Source organism: Dunckerocampus dactyliophorus, chromosome 4 (assembly GCF_027744805.1).
Source record: "Dunckerocampus dactyliophorus isolate RoL2022-P2 chromosome 4, RoL_Ddac_1.1, whole genome shotgun sequence".
Taxonomy (NCBI): Eukaryota; Metazoa; Chordata; class Actinopteri; order Syngnathiformes; family Syngnathidae; genus Dunckerocampus; species Dunckerocampus dactyliophorus.
The window spans coordinates 34,613,284-34,632,051 of record NC_072822.1 but is presented as its reverse complement, the minus strand read 5'-3'; the positions used below and the strand labels follow the sequence as shown (position 1 = coordinate 34,632,051).

At 43.4% G+C, this 18,768-nt stretch overlaps 1 protein-coding gene across 3 annotated transcripts in view; it reads right to left on the bottom strand.

Annotated features, from left to right (window-relative positions):
* Nucleotides 1-18,768, bottom strand: part of fras1 (Fraser extracellular matrix complex subunit 1) — a 218,192-nt gene that overhangs the window by 66,966 nt on the left and 132,458 nt on the right. For all 3 annotated transcript variants that reach the window (XM_054775017.1, XM_054775018.1, XM_054775019.1), the window contains 8 exons: nucleotides 17,294-17,449; nucleotides 15,845-15,991; nucleotides 15,614-15,760; nucleotides 14,049-14,189; nucleotides 12,041-12,181; nucleotides 11,820-11,960; nucleotides 8,807-9,092; nucleotides 6,921-7,005 (listed from right to left, as the gene is read on the bottom strand). In XM_054775017.1, the coding sequence (XP_054630992.1) occupies nucleotides 6,921-7,005; nucleotides 8,807-9,092; nucleotides 11,820-11,960; nucleotides 12,041-12,181; nucleotides 14,049-14,189; nucleotides 15,614-15,760; nucleotides 15,845-15,991; nucleotides 17,294-17,449 (1,244 nt within the window). The remainder of the gene's footprint in view (nucleotides 1-6,920; nucleotides 7,006-8,806; nucleotides 9,093-11,819; nucleotides 11,961-12,040; nucleotides 12,182-14,048; nucleotides 14,190-15,613; nucleotides 15,761-15,844; nucleotides 15,992-17,293; nucleotides 17,450-18,768) is intronic.

The window sequence follows — 18,768 nt, the reverse complement described above, 5'->3', positions numbered from 1 at the left end:
CCCCATTCAGTTAGAACGATGGTCATGGACGCACCTGAAAGCAAAGTTTGGCAACTCTGTTGTGTTTTATTATTTGTTAGAATTAATTCCTAGAGAGAGCCAACGACAGTTGTTTGGGTTGAATCCCTGTCATGAGTGCGCCATGCAGTTGGAACGATGGTCATAAATACACCTGAAACCAAGGTTTGGCGATGCGGTCGCGTTTTATTATTTGTTAGAATGGAATGGAACACTAATGAGGGCCAACGACTGTCGTTTGGGTGGAATCTCTCTTGTCAGCACCTGAAACCAAAGTTTGGCAACCGTGTGGTGTTTTATTTGTTAGAATGGAATGGAATGCTAATTAGGGTAATACCACCCAAATGACTGTTGTCGGCTGTCAGAGGCTCCACTCCATTGTATTTTAATTATTCAGTTGTAACAATGGTCATGGACACACCCGAAACCCAAGTTTGGCGACTGTGTTGTGTTTTGTTATTTGTTAGAATGGAATGATATACTAATGAGGGCCAACGACAGTCGTTTGGATGGAACCCCCCTCGTTAGCGCTCCATTTGGTTGGAACGATGGTCACAGACGGACCTGAAACCAACGTTTGGCGGCTGTGTTTTGTTTTATTATTTGTTAGAATGGAATGGAATGTTATTGTGGGCCAACGACAGTCGTCTGTGTGGCATCATCCCCCACTCTTCACAGTTGGAAAGATGGTCATGGATGCACCTGAAACCAAAGTTGTGTTTTGTTATTTGTTACACCGTGTGCACAATTATTAGGCAACTCAAAGAAAAACAAAAATATTCCCATCTCACTCATTTATTTTCTTAAAGTCATAATTATAAACAACACAAACTTTTCAAATAAATATAGACATTTCCAAGAATAAGTCTGTGACCAACAGAGCCACCCTTCTTTTCACTAACATGGAAAAGCTTTCCATCCATGGAGTCTGCAGCAACCAAAGCCTCCCAGACACTGTTCGGAGAGGTGCACCTTTTCTCTTCACTGTAAATCTTACGTGTTTAGGGGCCCACAAGTACTCAATCGGACTTAGGTCAGCTGACCAAGGAGGTCATGTCATTATTTTTCAAGACCTTTACTAGCTAGCCACACAGTGGAGTACTTGGATGCATGAGATGGAGGATTGTCCTGCATAAAAATCATGGTCTTGTTGAAATATGCACGCTTTTTCCTGTACCACCATGTGAAAAAAGTGGCAGTAGTTTTGGGAGTTGAGTTTGAGTCCATCTTCAACCTGAAAAGGCCCAACAAGCTCATCTTTTAATAATTCCAGCCCTTATCAGTACCCACCTCCACCTTGCTTGCGTCTTGAGTTGGAGCCACGGGCCCTCTGGTCCATCAAGAGTCACTCTCATCTCATCAGTCCATAAAAGTTGTGAAAAGTCTGTCTTTTTTCTTGGCCAAGTCATAGCCCTTCAACTTGTGTGTCTTGTTCGGCGGTGGTCGGGTTTCAGCCTTTCCTACATTGGCCGTGTCTCTGAGCACTGGGTACCACGTAAAGTACTTCTATGAAAGATTCTTGACTTTTCAGAGTGGGGAAAAGAAGCTGCCCGATAATTGCGCAGAGCTAATAAAGTGTGTTGAACCCCTAAGGCCACACCGTCCCTCAGTACACACATGCACATCACCTGGTGTGCCTAAACCAAATAGGAATTCAAGTTTACTCGGCTTGGGGTTGAAAAATATACATACAAATGAGAATATAGTCAAGATACTAATAATTGTGCACACAGTGTAGAAAGGAATGAAATGCTAATGAGGGTCAACACAGTCGTTTGAATGGCATCGCCCTCGTCAGAACTCTTTACAGTCGGAAGAAAATTTGGCCACGGTGTTGCGTTTTGTTCTTTGTTAGAATGGAATCAAACGCTAATGATGGCCAACGACAGTCGTTTCGGTGGCACCCCCCTCGTTAGCACGCCATCCAGTTAGAACAATGGTCATGCACGCACCTGAAACCAAAGTCTGGCAATTGTGTGGTGTTTCATCTGTTAGAATGGAAGAATGGAAGAACACGCTGGCGCCACGGGAGGAGGATAATGATACACAAAAAGCAACAAGCAAAACTGGCACACCGGAGGGACCTCTGGATGAGACTCGGAGCGAGACAGCAAAGCACAACAACGGAGAGGGTCCGGTGACAAATTTCTCCACTTTGGAGCAATTATCTCCGAGAGACAGACAAGTGAGCCCCCGGGCGACCACCCAAATCCTGCAGAGTTGTCAGCACTGCTGCAGCAAACAAAGAGCTGCTGGATGAATGTCTGTGTGTGTGTGTGTGTGTGTGTGTGCGTGTGTGTGTGTGTGTGTGTGTGTGCTTTAAACCGTGCAAGGACATGCAAGCTGAGTCAAGGCAAACAAGTAAATCTCCTCCCAAGGCGACTGGAGGCAAACAAAAGGTGCAGTGAATGGAAGAGGATTGACCTTTTCTTGAAGGTCTCCAGGTAAGGGGAGTGCGGGGGTGGGGTTGGGGGTGGTGAGGCATGTTTGGGAAAGAGCTGTCATCACCAACGGCGCCCCCGGCTGGATGGAGAGATGTTTCCTGGGACGTTTCTCTGTTTGGTTTTGTTTGCTTGCAGGGCAGTGTGGTCTTTGAAGGCATCACAGGGCGAGTCACGTCATTTTGTCCACTTTTATCGCAGTCGATAACGGCATTATCACCGATTGGTGCGAGACCACGAGTGAATAGTCAAATACCGCGAGATCCATCCAATTAAGATCCATCCATCTTCTTCCGCTTATCCGAGATCGGGTCAGGGGTGCAGCAGCCTAAGCAGAGAAGCCCAGACTTCCCTTTCACCCGGCTACTTCGTCCGGCTCCTCCCGGTGAATCCCGAGGCATTCCCACGGCAGCTGAGAGACATAGTCTCTCCAACGTGTTCTGGGTCTTCCCAGAGGCCTCCTACCGGTTTGGGGGTGATCCAAATTTCTCCACCGATTCAAGCCATTCCAACATCAAACTGTTCAACACGTTCAGGACATTCAGGCCACCTACGTTTATACTGAAAAAAACAATCAACATTTTCCCAAAATTCATCTTTATTCGTAAAACTTCTATTACCTTCCACTACCGCCACATTTCTCAACCGATTCACCTCATTCCAACATCAACCCACTTAACAAAGCCAAGACTTTCATGCTTTAGCCATAACACAAAAATTCCCACATTTTTTCTTCCGATAAACAACGTTAGCATTGCTAGCATGCTAACATTAGCATAGTAGCATTTTTAGCCATTTTCATTGCTAGACACATATATAAACACTTAGCACTATTGTGCTACGTGTTAGCATGCTAACGACAGCATTGTTTGCATGCTAACATTAGCATAGTAGCATTTTTCGCCATTTTTATAGCTAGACACTTATGTAAACACTTACTACTGTTATGCTAGGTGTTAGGATGCTAAAGTTAGCATGTACATGCTAACATTAGCAATTAGCAATATTTATGGTGTAAATCACAATATGGGGGAACTATGGCAGTTGGCAGAGATCTGCGCTCTTCGAGAGCTTTTCTAGTTATAAATTGCAATGAATGAGATGGGTTTTCTGTAAAAAAAAAAAAAAAAGAGCTTATTTGGGAGAACAAAAGGGCTTATGGTTGAATTATTCTCACTATTTAAAAAAAATGTTGTTGATCAAAAATCTGCGAATCTGTGGCGACGCAAATGCTGAATCGCCAGTTTCCTGAACAATGGCGGCACACTGCTTTCAAGTGTTATCCTACGTATTTTACCAGGAAGGCCGAGTGTTCCCACACTTTAACGACGGAGGAGGGTTTTCGAGCTCTTACTCCTCCTTGGTGCTATCGCTAGCCATGACTCCCGTTTGCCAAAGGCTGGACTGCAGTGTGTTTGTTTACCAGGTAGACTTGCGACGCAGGAAAATACTTCCTGTCCCTCATTTAATGTGTACCGTGTGGGAGCTCGGCATGCCTCTGTACTGTAACAAAAACAAATAGTCAGATTTAAAAAACTAGTTGAACGCCACAAGGTCTCACAATTTAAAAGTAAGCTCATGTAGCACCTGATCATCACTCTGCAAATTTGCTTATTCTTTTGATTTTTTTGTGGTTGTTGAACGTATTGCCACCACAGAAAAGTATGGGTGACGGCCTAGTCTGACTTCTTTTGATTAAAAGCAGTGTCCCAACACTTTTGCTGAGAAGCGGCCAATCAGGGGTCAGCGGTGACAGGTTATCAGCAGCAGCGATGCTTCATTACCAAGGCTGGTGCTGGTTCTGATGGAGATTTCAATCAAGCGCTTCTTCCTTCTCAATCTTTTTTTTTTTTTTCTCTCAGTGGGCGGGATCGCCGTGCGAGTACAAAGCTCCCTTTGCTCGCTGCTGTGCGTTTCTTTGGCCACGGCCCAAAGAACATTCCATTAAATGTTGGCGCTGACCCACATCCTGGGGTGATGCGCTTCTCCGTGTCTCAGCTCCTGCATTTCCATGTTAAGTGAATATGTTGACTTTGCCACCTTTGCACAGGAAGCGTGTCAGCGTGATGGAAATATCAATAAAAAGCAAAAACCTGATGGATGGAGAGACGCAGCAGCGCGGGCAAGGTTGCGTCAACGCTTGTGATGGGAGGTGCAACAAGCAGCCTCCTGAGACAAAACACAAAAGTTGTGCGCTCTTTTTGCAACTCGCCTATTAAAAATACAACACGACTGCCGCGGCTTCTTTTCACAGCCGAGGGTAAAAGTGAAAAAAACAGAAAACAGAGTTTTTGCTTTCAAAATGCAAAGAAATCTTTGACTTTTGAGATTATTTTCTTCAAGTTTCTCCCATCGGGCCACAAGCCTGCGTCATGTTTGTAGCTATGTTTTTATACCTGATGCCCTTCCTGGTGCATCCCTGCTACCAATCCAAGTACAGCCACTCATGCTACTGCTGTCAGTCAAACACCATCATGTCCACTTCTTCATTGGCATCTCCCCAAAGTGAGTACAGTCCCCAAGTTCAGCACCCATCTTATTCTAGCTCGTCAAGGGGCAATACTAGAGAAGGAACACTGCTCTAGAATACTGGAGCAACACACAGCCATTATTGTCTGAATAGCTGGCAAATCAACTGTGTCTTTCTTGCCTACAGTCAAGCAGTGTGGCAATAGCGTGCATGAGTGCTGCCATCTCTGGGTAAGTAGCGAAACATTGGTGAAAGACGACTTCCAACATGGACTGTGATATTCTGTAAAGCACGATGGTGATGGCATCACGGTGTGGAGGTGAACGAGTGCCGCCGGCGCAGGGAGGTGCTGCGGTTCATTCAGTGAAAAAGATGAATTCCAGCATGGGCTATGACGTTGTGAAGCATGGTGGTGGTAGCGTCACAGTCCGAGGCAGCACGAGTGCCGACGGCACGGTGCAACTGCGGTTAATTTTTGGGAAAGGTAAATTCCAACATGCATTGTGACAAAGTTAAGCATGATGGTAGTACCGCGCACAAGTGCTGCCGGACCTGGGTGAACAGCGGTTCATTAGGGAAATAGATGAATTCTAGCGTGTATAATGACGTTGTAAAGCACGACGGTGGTAGCGTCACGGTGTGGACGTGCATGAGTGCCAACGGCACTGAGCAGCTGTAGGTTATTTTTTGGGAAAGATTAATTGCACTGTGACATTGTGACATAGTCAAGCCTGGTGGTGGTAGCGCGCATGAGTGCTGTCGGCATTGGGTGAGCAGCGGTTCATTAAGGGAAATAGATGAATTCCAGCATGCACTGTGACATTGTGAAGGATGGTGGTGGTAGTGTCACGTTCCGGGGGCCGCACGAGTGCTGACGGCACTGAGCAGCTGTGGTTCATTTTTTGGGAAAGATGAATTCCGACATGCACTGTCACACAGTGACACAGTCAAGCATGATGGTGGTAGTGTCCCGGTGTTGACGTGCACGAGTGTCAACGGCACTGAGCTGCTGCGGGTCATTTTTGGGAAAGATGAATTCCACCATGCACTGCTACATTGTGACACAGTTACATGGTGGTGGTAGCGCGCACGAGGGCTGCTGGCACGAGGTAAGTGGTGGTTCATTAAAGGTTATAGATGAGTTCCAGCGTGCGCTGTGATGTTGTGAAGGATGGTAGTGGTAGTGTCACGGTCCGGGGCCGCACGAGTGCCGACGGCACTGAGCAGCGGTGTTACATTTTTTGAGAAAGACATGCACTGTCACATTGTCAGACAGTCATGTATGATGGTGGTAGCGCGCACGAGTGCTGATGGCATGTGATGAGCAGTGGTTCATTAAGGGAAATAGATGAATTCCAGCATGCACTGTGACATTGTGAAGCAAGGTGGTGGAGGCATCATGGTCCGGGGCCGCACGAGTGCTGGGCAGCTGCGGTTCATTTTTGGGAAAGATGAATTCCTTCAACCCCCTCCCTTTTTCTTGAATTGAATGAGGCTTAACAGCATGCAGCATATCATGCATTGTCTTCCATCGAACACAATTTACTTAAACTGACTTAAATTGTAAATAACGACAAAACTAGTGACGCTTTCTGGTCGTTTGGCGAGCTGAGTGAGTCTGGCCTACGATCAAGCACGGTGGTGGTAATGTCACACTTTGAATGCTGCACGAGTGCTGCAGAAACGGTGTGAGCGGCACTCGTGCAGCACCAGACCGTGACGCTACTGCCAGAAAGACCAGAAAATGTTGCTATTGATGGTTTCAGTCGCCTATATCTATGAACGTGTGTTTGATGTGCGGCTACTTTGACGTCCCTACCAGGAAGACAGTGCATGATTGGCTGCATGAAATCAAGTCAAGATGAACTGCAGCACTCGTGCACGCTTCCGCCACCATGCGTTGCTATCTATATAGTACCGTCCCCTGACAACATAGAGTTAAAGGTGAGGGCGGCACTCGTGTCGACTATTATGTACGTATGTTGTCATACCTGCATGGAGAGAGCTTGAACGTGAACCGTTTCACTTTGCGAAAGCAGCTGAGGGTCGGCCACACGCAGAACAAACTCTCCAGTTCTAGTGAGAGACAAAAAACAGCACATTATTAGACGTGGGAGGGCGCAAATGTCACGTGCAGTCTGCTGATCGACCTATGTGCACCCACCCACCCAAAAAAAAAAAGGCCCCCAGAGGCCAAGCCGGGGTGTAGTTATTGCATTTCATCACCGTGCTCCCGTCCACGAGAAAACTGCAGCCAACTCATACGCCCTCTCACCTTGCTGAGTCAGCGGCGCTGCAGACAAGGCTTATTACCCACAATTCCTCTGGGCGGGAGCTGGGCTGGAGCCAAGCTTTCCAGCATTCAAGACTCTCTAAAGCAACTTGGCCACACGAGTGTATTAAAAGCTCAGATATTCACTCTTCAATCTCCGGGAAACAAACTGAGGCTGAAGTCTCTGGAGTCTCTCCTGCAGGCGTTCCAAGTCTTTCTGTAAATTAGGTACACCTGCACCGGCTCATGAGGTGCAACGCAAAACCCCAGCCTTTGCAAAGATGACAATGCACAAAACAAGCAATATATTGCAGTGTCAATCACAGCTGAGCACTATTTTATACCATTTTTTAAAACTGCCATTAGTTAGGATTAGTCAGGATGAATCAAAAATGACAAAAACAATTCCTACACAAATTCCTAGAGGTGTGGCTCACGGCTTAATTACGCTAATTTAAAATATATTTTTATAACAAAAAATATATTTTAAATAATTTAGCTAGTTTAATTAATGACACAATTTTGTAAAAAAATATTACTAGAATTATTTTTAGTTTATTTATTTATTTATTTATTTTTTAGGGCAGGAGTGTCCAAAGTGTGGCCCGCGGCACATTCTAAAAATATAATTTAACAAGGAAACAAAAAAAGAAAAACAAAAACAGCAACAGCAAAAATGCAGTCATTTTACAAGACTATAGTCAAAATACTAAGACGAAAGAAGTTGTAATTCACGAGAAAACGTTGCATTTTTAGGAGAATCATGTAATAATATGAGGAAGAATAACATCATTTTAGTTGCATGAAGTTGAAATGTTCAAAACCAGAGTCGCAATGTGAGAAACAAAAACCACAATGTATAAAGTTGTCATTTTTGGAAAACTAGACTGCAGAAAAAGTTTGAATGTTATGAGCATAAAGTCAAAACATTACGGGAATAAAGAATAAAGAAAATTTAACAGAAGAAATTTGGAATAGTTGGAAAAAAAACAGCAAAAATTGAAAAATAGCAGTCAAGATATTAAGAAAAAGATATTAGGAAAAAACGTTGCAATCCAACAAGAAAAAAAGACGAGAATAAACTTGGAATATTACAAGGAAAAATCATGTCATTTTTGTAGCATAGCAACAAATAAGGTTGTCCTTTTTGGAAAATGAGGTTGGGGAAAAGGTTATAATATTATGGGAATAAAGTCTAAATATTACAGGAATAAATTCATAATATTATGAGAAGACAATTTGCAAAGATTATTCAAGAAGAATTTTGGAAAATGAAAAAAAAACACCAAAAATTGGGAAATAATTCATACTAATATTAGTTTTTTTTCACCTACATGACAAAGCTGAGTTGTATTTTTTTTCTTGAAATATATAAAACTTCTTAGCATATCTTTTACAAAACTTTTTCAGTGTATGGCCCTCACTTTTACGGGCATAGCAGGACCCGCTGCTCGTTGAGAAGAGCGACACATGCTTTGAAGTTTGAGTCTCAAAAGTGTCCTATAAGACCGGAAAAAGTTGCTACATTTGTCGTTAGTCGCGTTTTTGAAAAGGGAACTCTAGAAGAACCCTAACCCTAAATAAGAAGAATCCCCCCTCCCTGACCTGGCTTTGTCCTTTAGGTGTTCAAAGCGAACATGGCCTCGTTCCAACTCCTTCCAGGCGAAGGTGTCTTCGTCTGTCAGCTCTCGGGCCCCCGCCTCCACCAACTCCCCGCCACCGAAAAGGACCAGACGGCCGTTTGTGGGACGCCGCACCAGCTGGATGATCAGAGCCTGGAGGGGACTGTCCGGGTCCTTCGCTCGCAGAAGCATGGGGCTCAGCGGGACAGACCCACCGAGAGGAACCTGCAGGGAACCGTTGACGTGGAGCGTGGGGGGGCTGCTGTTTGCTGCGGACAAAAAGACGGACATAACAGATCCACTTTCATTATGCATGAAAGCAAGGTTAACAATGATAAAGTAAAGTAGGGAGTGATACCTCTCAGTTATGCCTTCAATTGAAAAAAACATGTGCTTTTGAGGGTTTTAGGTGTTATCTAAAGGCTGAACATCCCCCACAGCACCATCTCCTCCCCCAGTGCACGTTTATGTGACGTTATTATGTCATTGTCATGTATTTTATTGTTATAGTAAAACATGTTTACTGTCATCCATGTCACCTTCCACATTTGCTTTTTGTGTATTTGGCTCCTCCCGCTCGCTGCTCTCTGTCTTTCCTCCCCAGATCAGCTGACCTCAGGTGTGGGACGGAACGAGGTGCCCTGCAGCCGCTCGGCAATCGGCCAGGTTCTACTGTATCCTGCTCGCTTGCATTTGCTGGGTTTTTAAAGTCAAGATTACACGTGCAGTTTGCATCTCATCATTTTGACTTTTTATTTGAATTATGATAATTAGGACTTTTTTGTCATAATTATGACTTCATCTCACAATTTTAACCTTTTATCTCATAATTTCAACTTTATTGTTTTATAATTATGACTTTTTATCTCATAATTTCAACTTTTCTTATTTCATAATTTCGACTTTTTGTCTCATAATTATGATTTTGTATCTAATTATTTTGACTTTTATCTCATAATTATGATTTTTTATCTCATAATTATATTTTTTATCTCATAATTTCAACTTTATTTCATAATTCAACATAATTCTGATTTTCTATCTAATAATTTTGATCTTTTTATCTCATAATTATTACTTTTTATGTCATAATTATGATTTTTTATGTCATAATTATGACTTTTATCTCATAATTTTGACTTTTTATCTCACAATTATGTTTTTTATCTCTTAATTTTGACTTGTATCTCACAATTTTGACTTTCTTATTTCATAATTATGACCTTTTATCTAATAATTTTGACGTTATATCATAATTAGGACTTTTTAATCTCACACTTTCAACTTTTTATCTCATAATTATGATTTTTTGTCTCATAATTTCGACTTTTTATCTTATAATTATGACTTTTTCTCTCATAATTATGAGATCAAGTCATAATGAGATAAAATGATGCTAATTATGACCTTTTATCTAATGATGTAGACTTTTTACCTCCTAGTTATGACTCACTTATCTCATAATTTAGACGTTTTAATCTCATAATTATTACTTTCTTATGTCATAATTATGAAATTATGACTATAATTATATTTATTTATATTTGTATTAATATATTATACTTTTAAAATATATATTATATAGTTATTATTATGATTATGATTATTCTATCATTTATTATATTACTTCATCCATCCATTTTCTATTTCGCTTGTTCTCAACAGGAAAACATATTGTTATATATTTTATTTATTTATAAATATATGTATTTAAACTATAGATATAAATAAATATAAATACAATATATAATAATAATAATAAATACATATCATTTTTATCTATTATACTACATTTGATATCATTTTTTTACACATATGAAATGCATTTTTAATGGTCACAAGCGTAAAAGGAAGTTAAACACTGGGTAAAAAACACGCTGTTCAAGCACAACACACACGTGCACACACTTAATCCTTGGACACTCGCTGGTCTCAGCCTCTCGTGCAGCACGCGGACACACGTCTTGCGGTTTGCAATGATCGGCCACCGGCGAGCTACACAGGAGGTTGGGAGCAACGGCGTGGTCGGTAATTGAGTTCGTTACGATGTCAAACATTACCGAAGCGTCTGGGCGTGGCTTCAGTCGCCATTGTTCGCTGCGACGACACAGGAAGCTAAATGTTACGTTCCATGATTGCCTTCTTGTGGTGCGCCCGGTTGCGTCCCAATCCATGCATCCCATCCTGCTTTTCATTTGTTTGAAAACACTTGAGTTTCCATGGTGCCTTTTTTCATTGGTCTGCTCCCTCCTTTGTTGGCTTTGCTGTACATCGTGTGACGCTCACTGCTGAGACTACTGCTTATTTTGGCCTCAAGCCTCCGCATCTCCCCAGTTACTTTGTAGGGAAAGTAACTAGTAACTATAACTGATGACCTTGTTTCAAAAGTTGCTTTCACGCGTGTGTTCCATCTCGCCTCAGCTAATCGATAAATATCATCCGTGCTATTTGACGACGACTGCGGGGCGATAAAGCAGGCGATCAATCTCACGGCATCTTCAGCTCTGCAGGCTGCGTGTTGCAAAGCAAGTAAATAAATAAATAACGCTGGAATTGTTTTGGGTCGGCCCCGGCTAAATGCTCCTCGGCGCGCAGTTAGCATTTTACGAGCGCGGCTACAAGTGATTTGTTTTTCCACATGACTCCTCAGCCGACAGTGACGATGCTTTATTTATTTGACACCGCGCACACACACACACACACACACACACACACACACACACACACACACACACACACTGCATGACCTGTCTGTCAACCAGCGCTCGTCCATGTCGGTGTCTTTTCATGTGAGGTGGTGTGGAGGTGGTCAGGGTGAGTTATGACAAGCGCTTGATTAAATTTGCATCTCTGTATGCATAATAAGGTGATTATTTTTTATTTTGACGTTTACTAAATATGTCTTGGATGTCTTACATGAGGTTTGGGGGGGGGGGGGGGGGTGCTGAAAAAAAACATCATCAACGTATCCCACATGCATGGGAAAAGTCAGTTACCGTGGCAGGTTCTGGTCTTGTGGTCAGCGTAGTACCCGTGTCCGCAGTCGGGTGTGCAGTATCCCTCCACCAGGAAGGTCTGCCGTCCGCACGCTCGGCAGAGTCCGACGCCGTCGCACAGCACGCAGTCGGTGGAGCACGCTGGAAGACGTCACGTGTGAAAAGGTGACCGTTTTTGCCGACTCACACTCGGGTTTTTTTTTCAGCCAATGACGTCTTACGTCGGCAGGCGTGTGCGGGGGCGTCCAGGAAGTAGTTGCGGCCGCATCGCAGTGCGCAGTGGCCGTGCAAGGTGGCGTAGGGAGGCTGACACCGCAGGCACTGGCCGGGACCTCCACACTCCGCGCAGAGGTCGTCGCAGCCTGCAAACAGGAAGCGTCACTCGCTCGGGAAGGAGGGGAGGTTTTTTACTGCTGTTTGTTGCGGTTTAACGACTACATGAAAGAAGTTTGATGTTTGAATTTGGAATGCAGAGGAGCCTCAGGAGCGCTTGGCTGTTTTTGAGGACCTACTGCAAAGCTGCTGGTCTGAGATCGTCACAGGAGTGCTCTGCTATTTTTGAGGACCTGCTGCAAAAATGCTAAACAAAGACCCTCTATATGAAAGGACTGCTCTGCTGTTTTTGAAGACCTACTGGAAAAATCCTAGTCAAAAATCCTTTATATGACAGAAACGCCTTACTGTTTATCAGGACCTACTACAAAAATGCTAGTCAAAGATCCTCTTTTTAACTGGAGTACTCCGCTGTTTTTGAGGATCTACCGCAAAACCACTAGTCAAAGATCCTCTATATAACTGGACTGCTCTGCTGTTTTGGGGGACCTACTGGAAAAATCCTAGTCAAAGATCCTCTGTATGACAGAAGCCCTTGGCTGTTTTTGAGAAACTACGGCAAAAACGCTAGTCAAAGATCATCTTCATCACAGCAGTGCTATGCTGTTTTTAATGACCTACTGCAAATGCTAGACAAAGATCCTCTACAGTATATGACAGGAGTGCTCTGCTGTTTTTGAGGACCTACAGCAAAAATGTCACAGTCAAAGATTGTCTACATGACAGAAGTGCTCTGCTGTTTTTGAGATGTGACTGCAAAACCGCTAGTCAAAGATCCTCTATATATGACAGGAGTGCTCTGCTGTTTTTTGAGGAAAACGCTAGTCCAAGATTGTCTTTTCCACAGGAGTGATATGCTGTTTTTAATGACCTAATGCAACATGCTAGGCAAAGATCCTCTACATGAGAGAACCGCTATGCTGTTTTTGAGGACCTATCGCAAAACCACTAGTCAAAGATCCTCTATATAACTGGACTGCTCTGCTGTTTTGGAAGACCTACTGGAAAAATCCTAGTCAAAAATCCCCTGTATCACAGAAGCCCTTTGCTGTTTTTGAGAGCCTACTGCAAAAACGCTAGTCAAAGATCATCTTCGTCACAGGAGTGCTGTGCTATTTTTAATTACCTACTGCAAAATGCTAGACAAGGATCCTCTACAGTATATGACAGGAGTGCCCTGCTGTTTTTGAGAACTTACTTCAAAAATGCTAGTCAAAAATTATCTTTGCCAAAGGAGTGATATGCTGTTTTGAATGACCTAATGCAACATGCTAGTCAAAGATCCTCCACATGAGGACTGCTCTGCTGTTTTTGAAGACCTATTGCAAAAATGCTAGTCAAAGATCTGCTATACGACAGGTGCGCTGTGCTGTTTTTGAGGATCTACCACAATAACTGGACTGCTCTGCTGTTTTAGGGGACCTACTGGAAAAATCCTAGTCAAAGATCCTCTTTATGACAGAAGCCGTTTGATGTTTTTGAGAACCTACTGCAAAAACGCTAGTCAAAGATCATCTTCGTCACAGCAGAGTGATGCTGTTTTTAATGACCTAAGGCAACATGCTAGTCAAAGATCCTCTACATGAGAGGGCCGCTCTGCTGTTTTTGAGGACCTTTTGCAAAAATCCTAGTCAAAGATCCTCTATATGAAAGGAGCGCTCTGCTTGAGGACGCGCTGCAAAAACAATAGTCAAAGATCCTCTATGTCACAGGAGCACTTTGCTGTTATTAAGGTGATCTACTACAAAAGTGGCAGTCCGTTCTTCATAAAGCTCTTATGGCCACAGTTTGACCCGGGAACAGATCGTTCGTTTTCCGTGATTTCCTTTGGGATGGTTTGTTCTCAATCGTGTTCAGCCTCACTGAGAGAGAAGCTCCTCAACATCCTCAACTCACCGAGGCATCCGTCTCCGTCCTGGTAGGACCCCGGCGGGCACCCGTGGGTGCAAACTCCGTCCAGCAGCACGTATCCCTCCATGCACTGCAGGCAGTCGGTGCGCAGGGGGCCTCTGCAGGCGTTGCAGCTCCAGTCGCACTCTGGCAACGCGAGCAGGAGGAGGAAGAGGAAGAGGAGGAGGAGGAGGAGGAGGATGGGATTAGATGGTAAAGAGAAGAAGAATTCATGAAGTCGTGAGCAGGAGGGGATTTCAGTGAAACCCCGACTGTGTGCTTTTTCTCAGCGGTGTTTGTTCATAATAGGAACAAACATATTAGGAACAAACATATTAGGAACAAACGTTTACATTAGAAAATGCTTCAATAATGGACAGAACATTCGGGGCAAAAATGGCATTTTATGTGGGGATTTGCGGAAATAAAAATATATAAAATATATTAATAAATAATGAGATATTTTACATTTATTTGATTCAATGATTTATTTGTTTGTTGAACCCCCCCCCAAAGAAAACCAAATAAGGAATGTAATAAACATGTAGTGTATATTCTCATGAAGACACGGAAAGTTAGCTAGGCTACCAGGAAGTTAACCAGGCTAACAGAAAGTTAGCCATGCTACCAGGAAGTTAGCAGAATACCAAGAAGTTAACCTGTATAACAGGAAGTGAGCCAGGCTACCAGGAAGTTAACCAGGATAAAAGAAAGTTAGCTATGCTACCAGGAGGTTAACCAAGCTACCAGGAAGTTAGCAATGCTACCAGGAAATTAGCCATGCTACCAGGAAGTTAGCCATGCTACCAGGAAGCTAGCCAGGATACCAGGAAGTTAACCAGTCTACCAAAAGGTTACCAAAGCTACTAGGAAGTTAGCCATGATAATATGAAGGTAACCAGGACAACAGGAAGTTAGTCCTGCAACCAGAAAGCTAGCCAGGTTACCAGGAGGTTAACCAGGATAAATAAAGCTAACCAGGCTTCTAGGAGGTTAATCAAGCTACCAGGAAGTTAGCCAGGATACCAGGAAGTTAGCAAAGCTACCAGGAAGTTAGCCAGGATACCAGGATTTACTCTACCAACGTTCTTCTGGACATCCCGCTCACGTCTTTAAAGACGGATGTCCCTCAGGCCGGTCGCCAGTGCTCTGCTGGCTAACTTCCTGGTAGCCTGGCTAACTTCCTGGTAGCATGTTGTATTGTTTTTAATCCGACAGCGTTTATGAGATTTAATTCTCGTACATGTGCCTCTGAAATGACCAGGAAATGACCCTACGTTGACCTGAATTTTGCAAGCAGGCTTACTAAACGAGACTTTTTTCACAGACATGTCCCGACATGGCGGCAGGCTGGTTGTCATGGTTACCCAAACAACAAGGACAGTAAACAAGCGGCTGTCTCCGCTTGATCAAATCGGCGAAACCTCTTGAGAGAACTTCAAAGTTGTTGAAGTTACGGGTTCATGCAGGGTTCAGTTCAAGTGTCGTCCGTATTAAGATCGTGAAATGGAAGAGGGGTAAAATACGGTCGTCATAAAAAAGGTGCAGACGTGTCGACGACGGCAGCGTACCTCTGCATGTGCGCGTGGTGGCGTTGAGGTAGTACTGCTGGCCGCAGGTCTCGTAGCGGCACTCCCCGAACAGCAGCACCTTGGCCGGGTCGCGGCAGGACGTGCACGCCCCCCCCGTGTCGCACGTCAGGCACTGATGGTCGCACGCTGCACAACGACAACGGGACGGTCGCTTCCCGAGTGAGACGAAATGACGACAGGGCAAGACGAGTGTCCATGCGGCTTACTCACCCTCACAGACTCCGTGGCCGTTGTCGTAGTGGCCCAGGGGGCATCTGGGGGCGCACGCACCTGAGGGCAGCAGAACGCCGGGGGCGTAGCAGGAAGTACAGGCAAGAGGCCCGGCCCCCCGGCAGGCCTCACATGACGGATCACATCCTAGCGGAAAAAACATTTTACTGCATTTGAATGGGCCTGCTGCCTGTTGCTAACAACGCAAACAAGGCTAACGGCTAGCATGCGAGCAACCTGGATATTTATGAATATACTGTATTTGTTTGCATATATGGAAGCATTTACAATAGCGTGGGAACATCACTTGCTACAGTAGATGGATGCTAAAGTGCTAAATGTCAGTATCATTTGCAAAACACTAAAATGCTAAAGCCAGCTATGCGCTATGTTTGTAAATTCCTGGCACCTTATTTAAATTTTGGGATAATTGCCCCCAAGTGTCAAAGTGTTAGTGCTGATAGCTAGCATGCTAACAGCTAGCATGTAGGCCCATAATAATAATTTACGGGATTTTTCCAATACAAATAATGTGACTGCAAAAATGCTAGTCAAAGATCCTCTGTATATGACAGGAGCGCGCTGCTGTTTTTGATGACTCACTGCAAAAATGCTCGTCATCTTCGTCACAGGAGCACTCTGCTGATTTTGAGGACCTATTTCAAAAATGCTAGACAAAGATCCTCTAAATGACAAGAGCACTGCCATTTTTGAGCCCCTGCTGCAAAACTGCTAGTAAAAGATTATTGATGACATGAGCGCTCTACTGTTTTTGAGGATGCACTGCAAAAACAATAGTCAAGCTCCTCTACGTGACAGGAGCACTTTGTTGTTAAGAATCAACTCCTAAAGTGCTAATCAAAGATCCTATATGACAGGAGTGGTCTGCTGTTTTTGATGACGCACTGCAAAACTGCTCGTCAAAGATCCTCTATATGACAGGAGTGCTCTGCTGTTTTGAGGATTCGCTGCAAAAACGCTCATCAAAGATCCTCTATATATGAGGAGCGCTCTGCTGTTTTTGAGGACCTCCCGCAAAAACGCTAGGCAAAGATCCTCGTTATGAAAAGAGCGCTAGTCAAATACCATCTTCGTCACAGGAGAGTGAACTGCTGTTTTTGAGGACCTCTTGCAAAAATGCTAGACAAAGAGCCTCTAAATGACAGGAGCGCTGCTGTTTTTGAGGACGCGCTGCAAAAAGTATAGTCAAAGATCCTCTATGTGACAGGAGCACTTTGCTGTTGTTGAAGATTGATTGCAAAAGTGCTAATCAAAGATCCTGTATGACAGGCGTGTTTTGCTGTTTTTGAGGACCTACCGCAAAAATGCAAGCCAAAGATCCTCAATATAACAGGAGTGCTGTGCTGTTTTTGAGGCCCTGCACGCAGGCCCACAATAATCATTTTGGAGAGGTGACACGCCGACGGCGTTTGTAGGGGAGGTCCTTACTGATGCAGGCTCCGTGCCAGGCGTGGTGGTCCCGGGGGCAGTGGGGGACGCAGTGGTCGCCTAGCAACAAGGCCCGGGACTCTTCGCACCACAGACAGATGCTGCCGACGCTCGTCTGGAGGTCCGCCGTGCACCGCTGACACTCGGAGCTGCACTCTGAGGGGGCGACAAGGAGACATCAGACTGTTTTACGCTGCACAAGTATCGAAATATGTGAATATTCATCAGCATCAGGGACTTGGACGTCCCGTGAAATACACAAACTGTCATTAAATCATTGGACATTTTAACACAGGGGTGTCCAAACTTTTTCCAGCGAGGGCCACATCCTGAAAAAGGGCCGCTTGGATGTTTTGTAAAGCAACACGCAGAGACGTGCTAAGAAGCTACATGTAGCGCAACAAAAAACAGCATTTCACCTTGGTGACACAGGTGAAATGCTACTAAAAATGACCTTTTCGCCACAATAATACGACTTTATTCTTGTGAAATTGCGACTTTTGTTCTTCATTCAGTTATGACTTTTTTCTTATTATTTTGACTTTATTCCTGTAAGATTACAGCTGTTTTTTTTCCATTTCTGCTGGGTTTTTTTTAATTTTCCAACTATTTCATTTCAGCTTTCCTTTTGTAAATTTTCTTCTCATAATTATAACTTTATTCCCATCATATTTTTTATCCTTTTAAAAAATATATGAATTATTTCAACATCGTTACAAGCATGGTATTTTTCCTCATATTACTCGTTTATTCTCGTAAAATTGAAACTTTTTTCCCTTGAGAAAACAAAGTTTTCTCTTAATATTTTGACTTTACTGCTGTTTTCCATTTCTGCTTTTGTTTTTTTTTGTATAATTTTCCAAATATTTAAACTTTCTTCATTTTCTTCTCCTAATGTTTTCACTTCATTCTCATGTTATAAATTTTCCCCTAACCTAATTTTCCCAAATTGACCACTTTATTCATTGTTTTTGATTTAAAACATAAAAAAATCTTAAATATTCCAACTTCGAGATACTAAAATGACATTTTCCCTCATGCTGTTACTTTATTCCTGTGAAATGTTGGCTCTTTTTCCTTGCTAGCTTACAACTCTTCTCTTAATATTTGCACTTTTGATTGATTTTGCCATTCCTGCTGCTGTTTTGTTTTTTTTAAGTTTCCTTGTTTTTAGACTGTGCTGCAGGCCGTTAAAATCACAGCCTCGGGCCACAAACGGCCCCCGGGCCGCACTTTGGACACTCCTGTTTTGATACATTCATTCATTGGTCTATTTAGTATCACGTATTTATTTTGGCTTTATACTGATCTCATGTTGCAAACATTTTTAAAAATGTGTGTCCTGTTTACTGTTCGACTCCATGAACACGTTGAAATGTAGACTGTAAACTGGTCATGAAATAAATATATTTGTCATAAAACATGTTGAGTAACTCGGCTTAATATGATTATTTTTTTAAAATATGATTAATTAT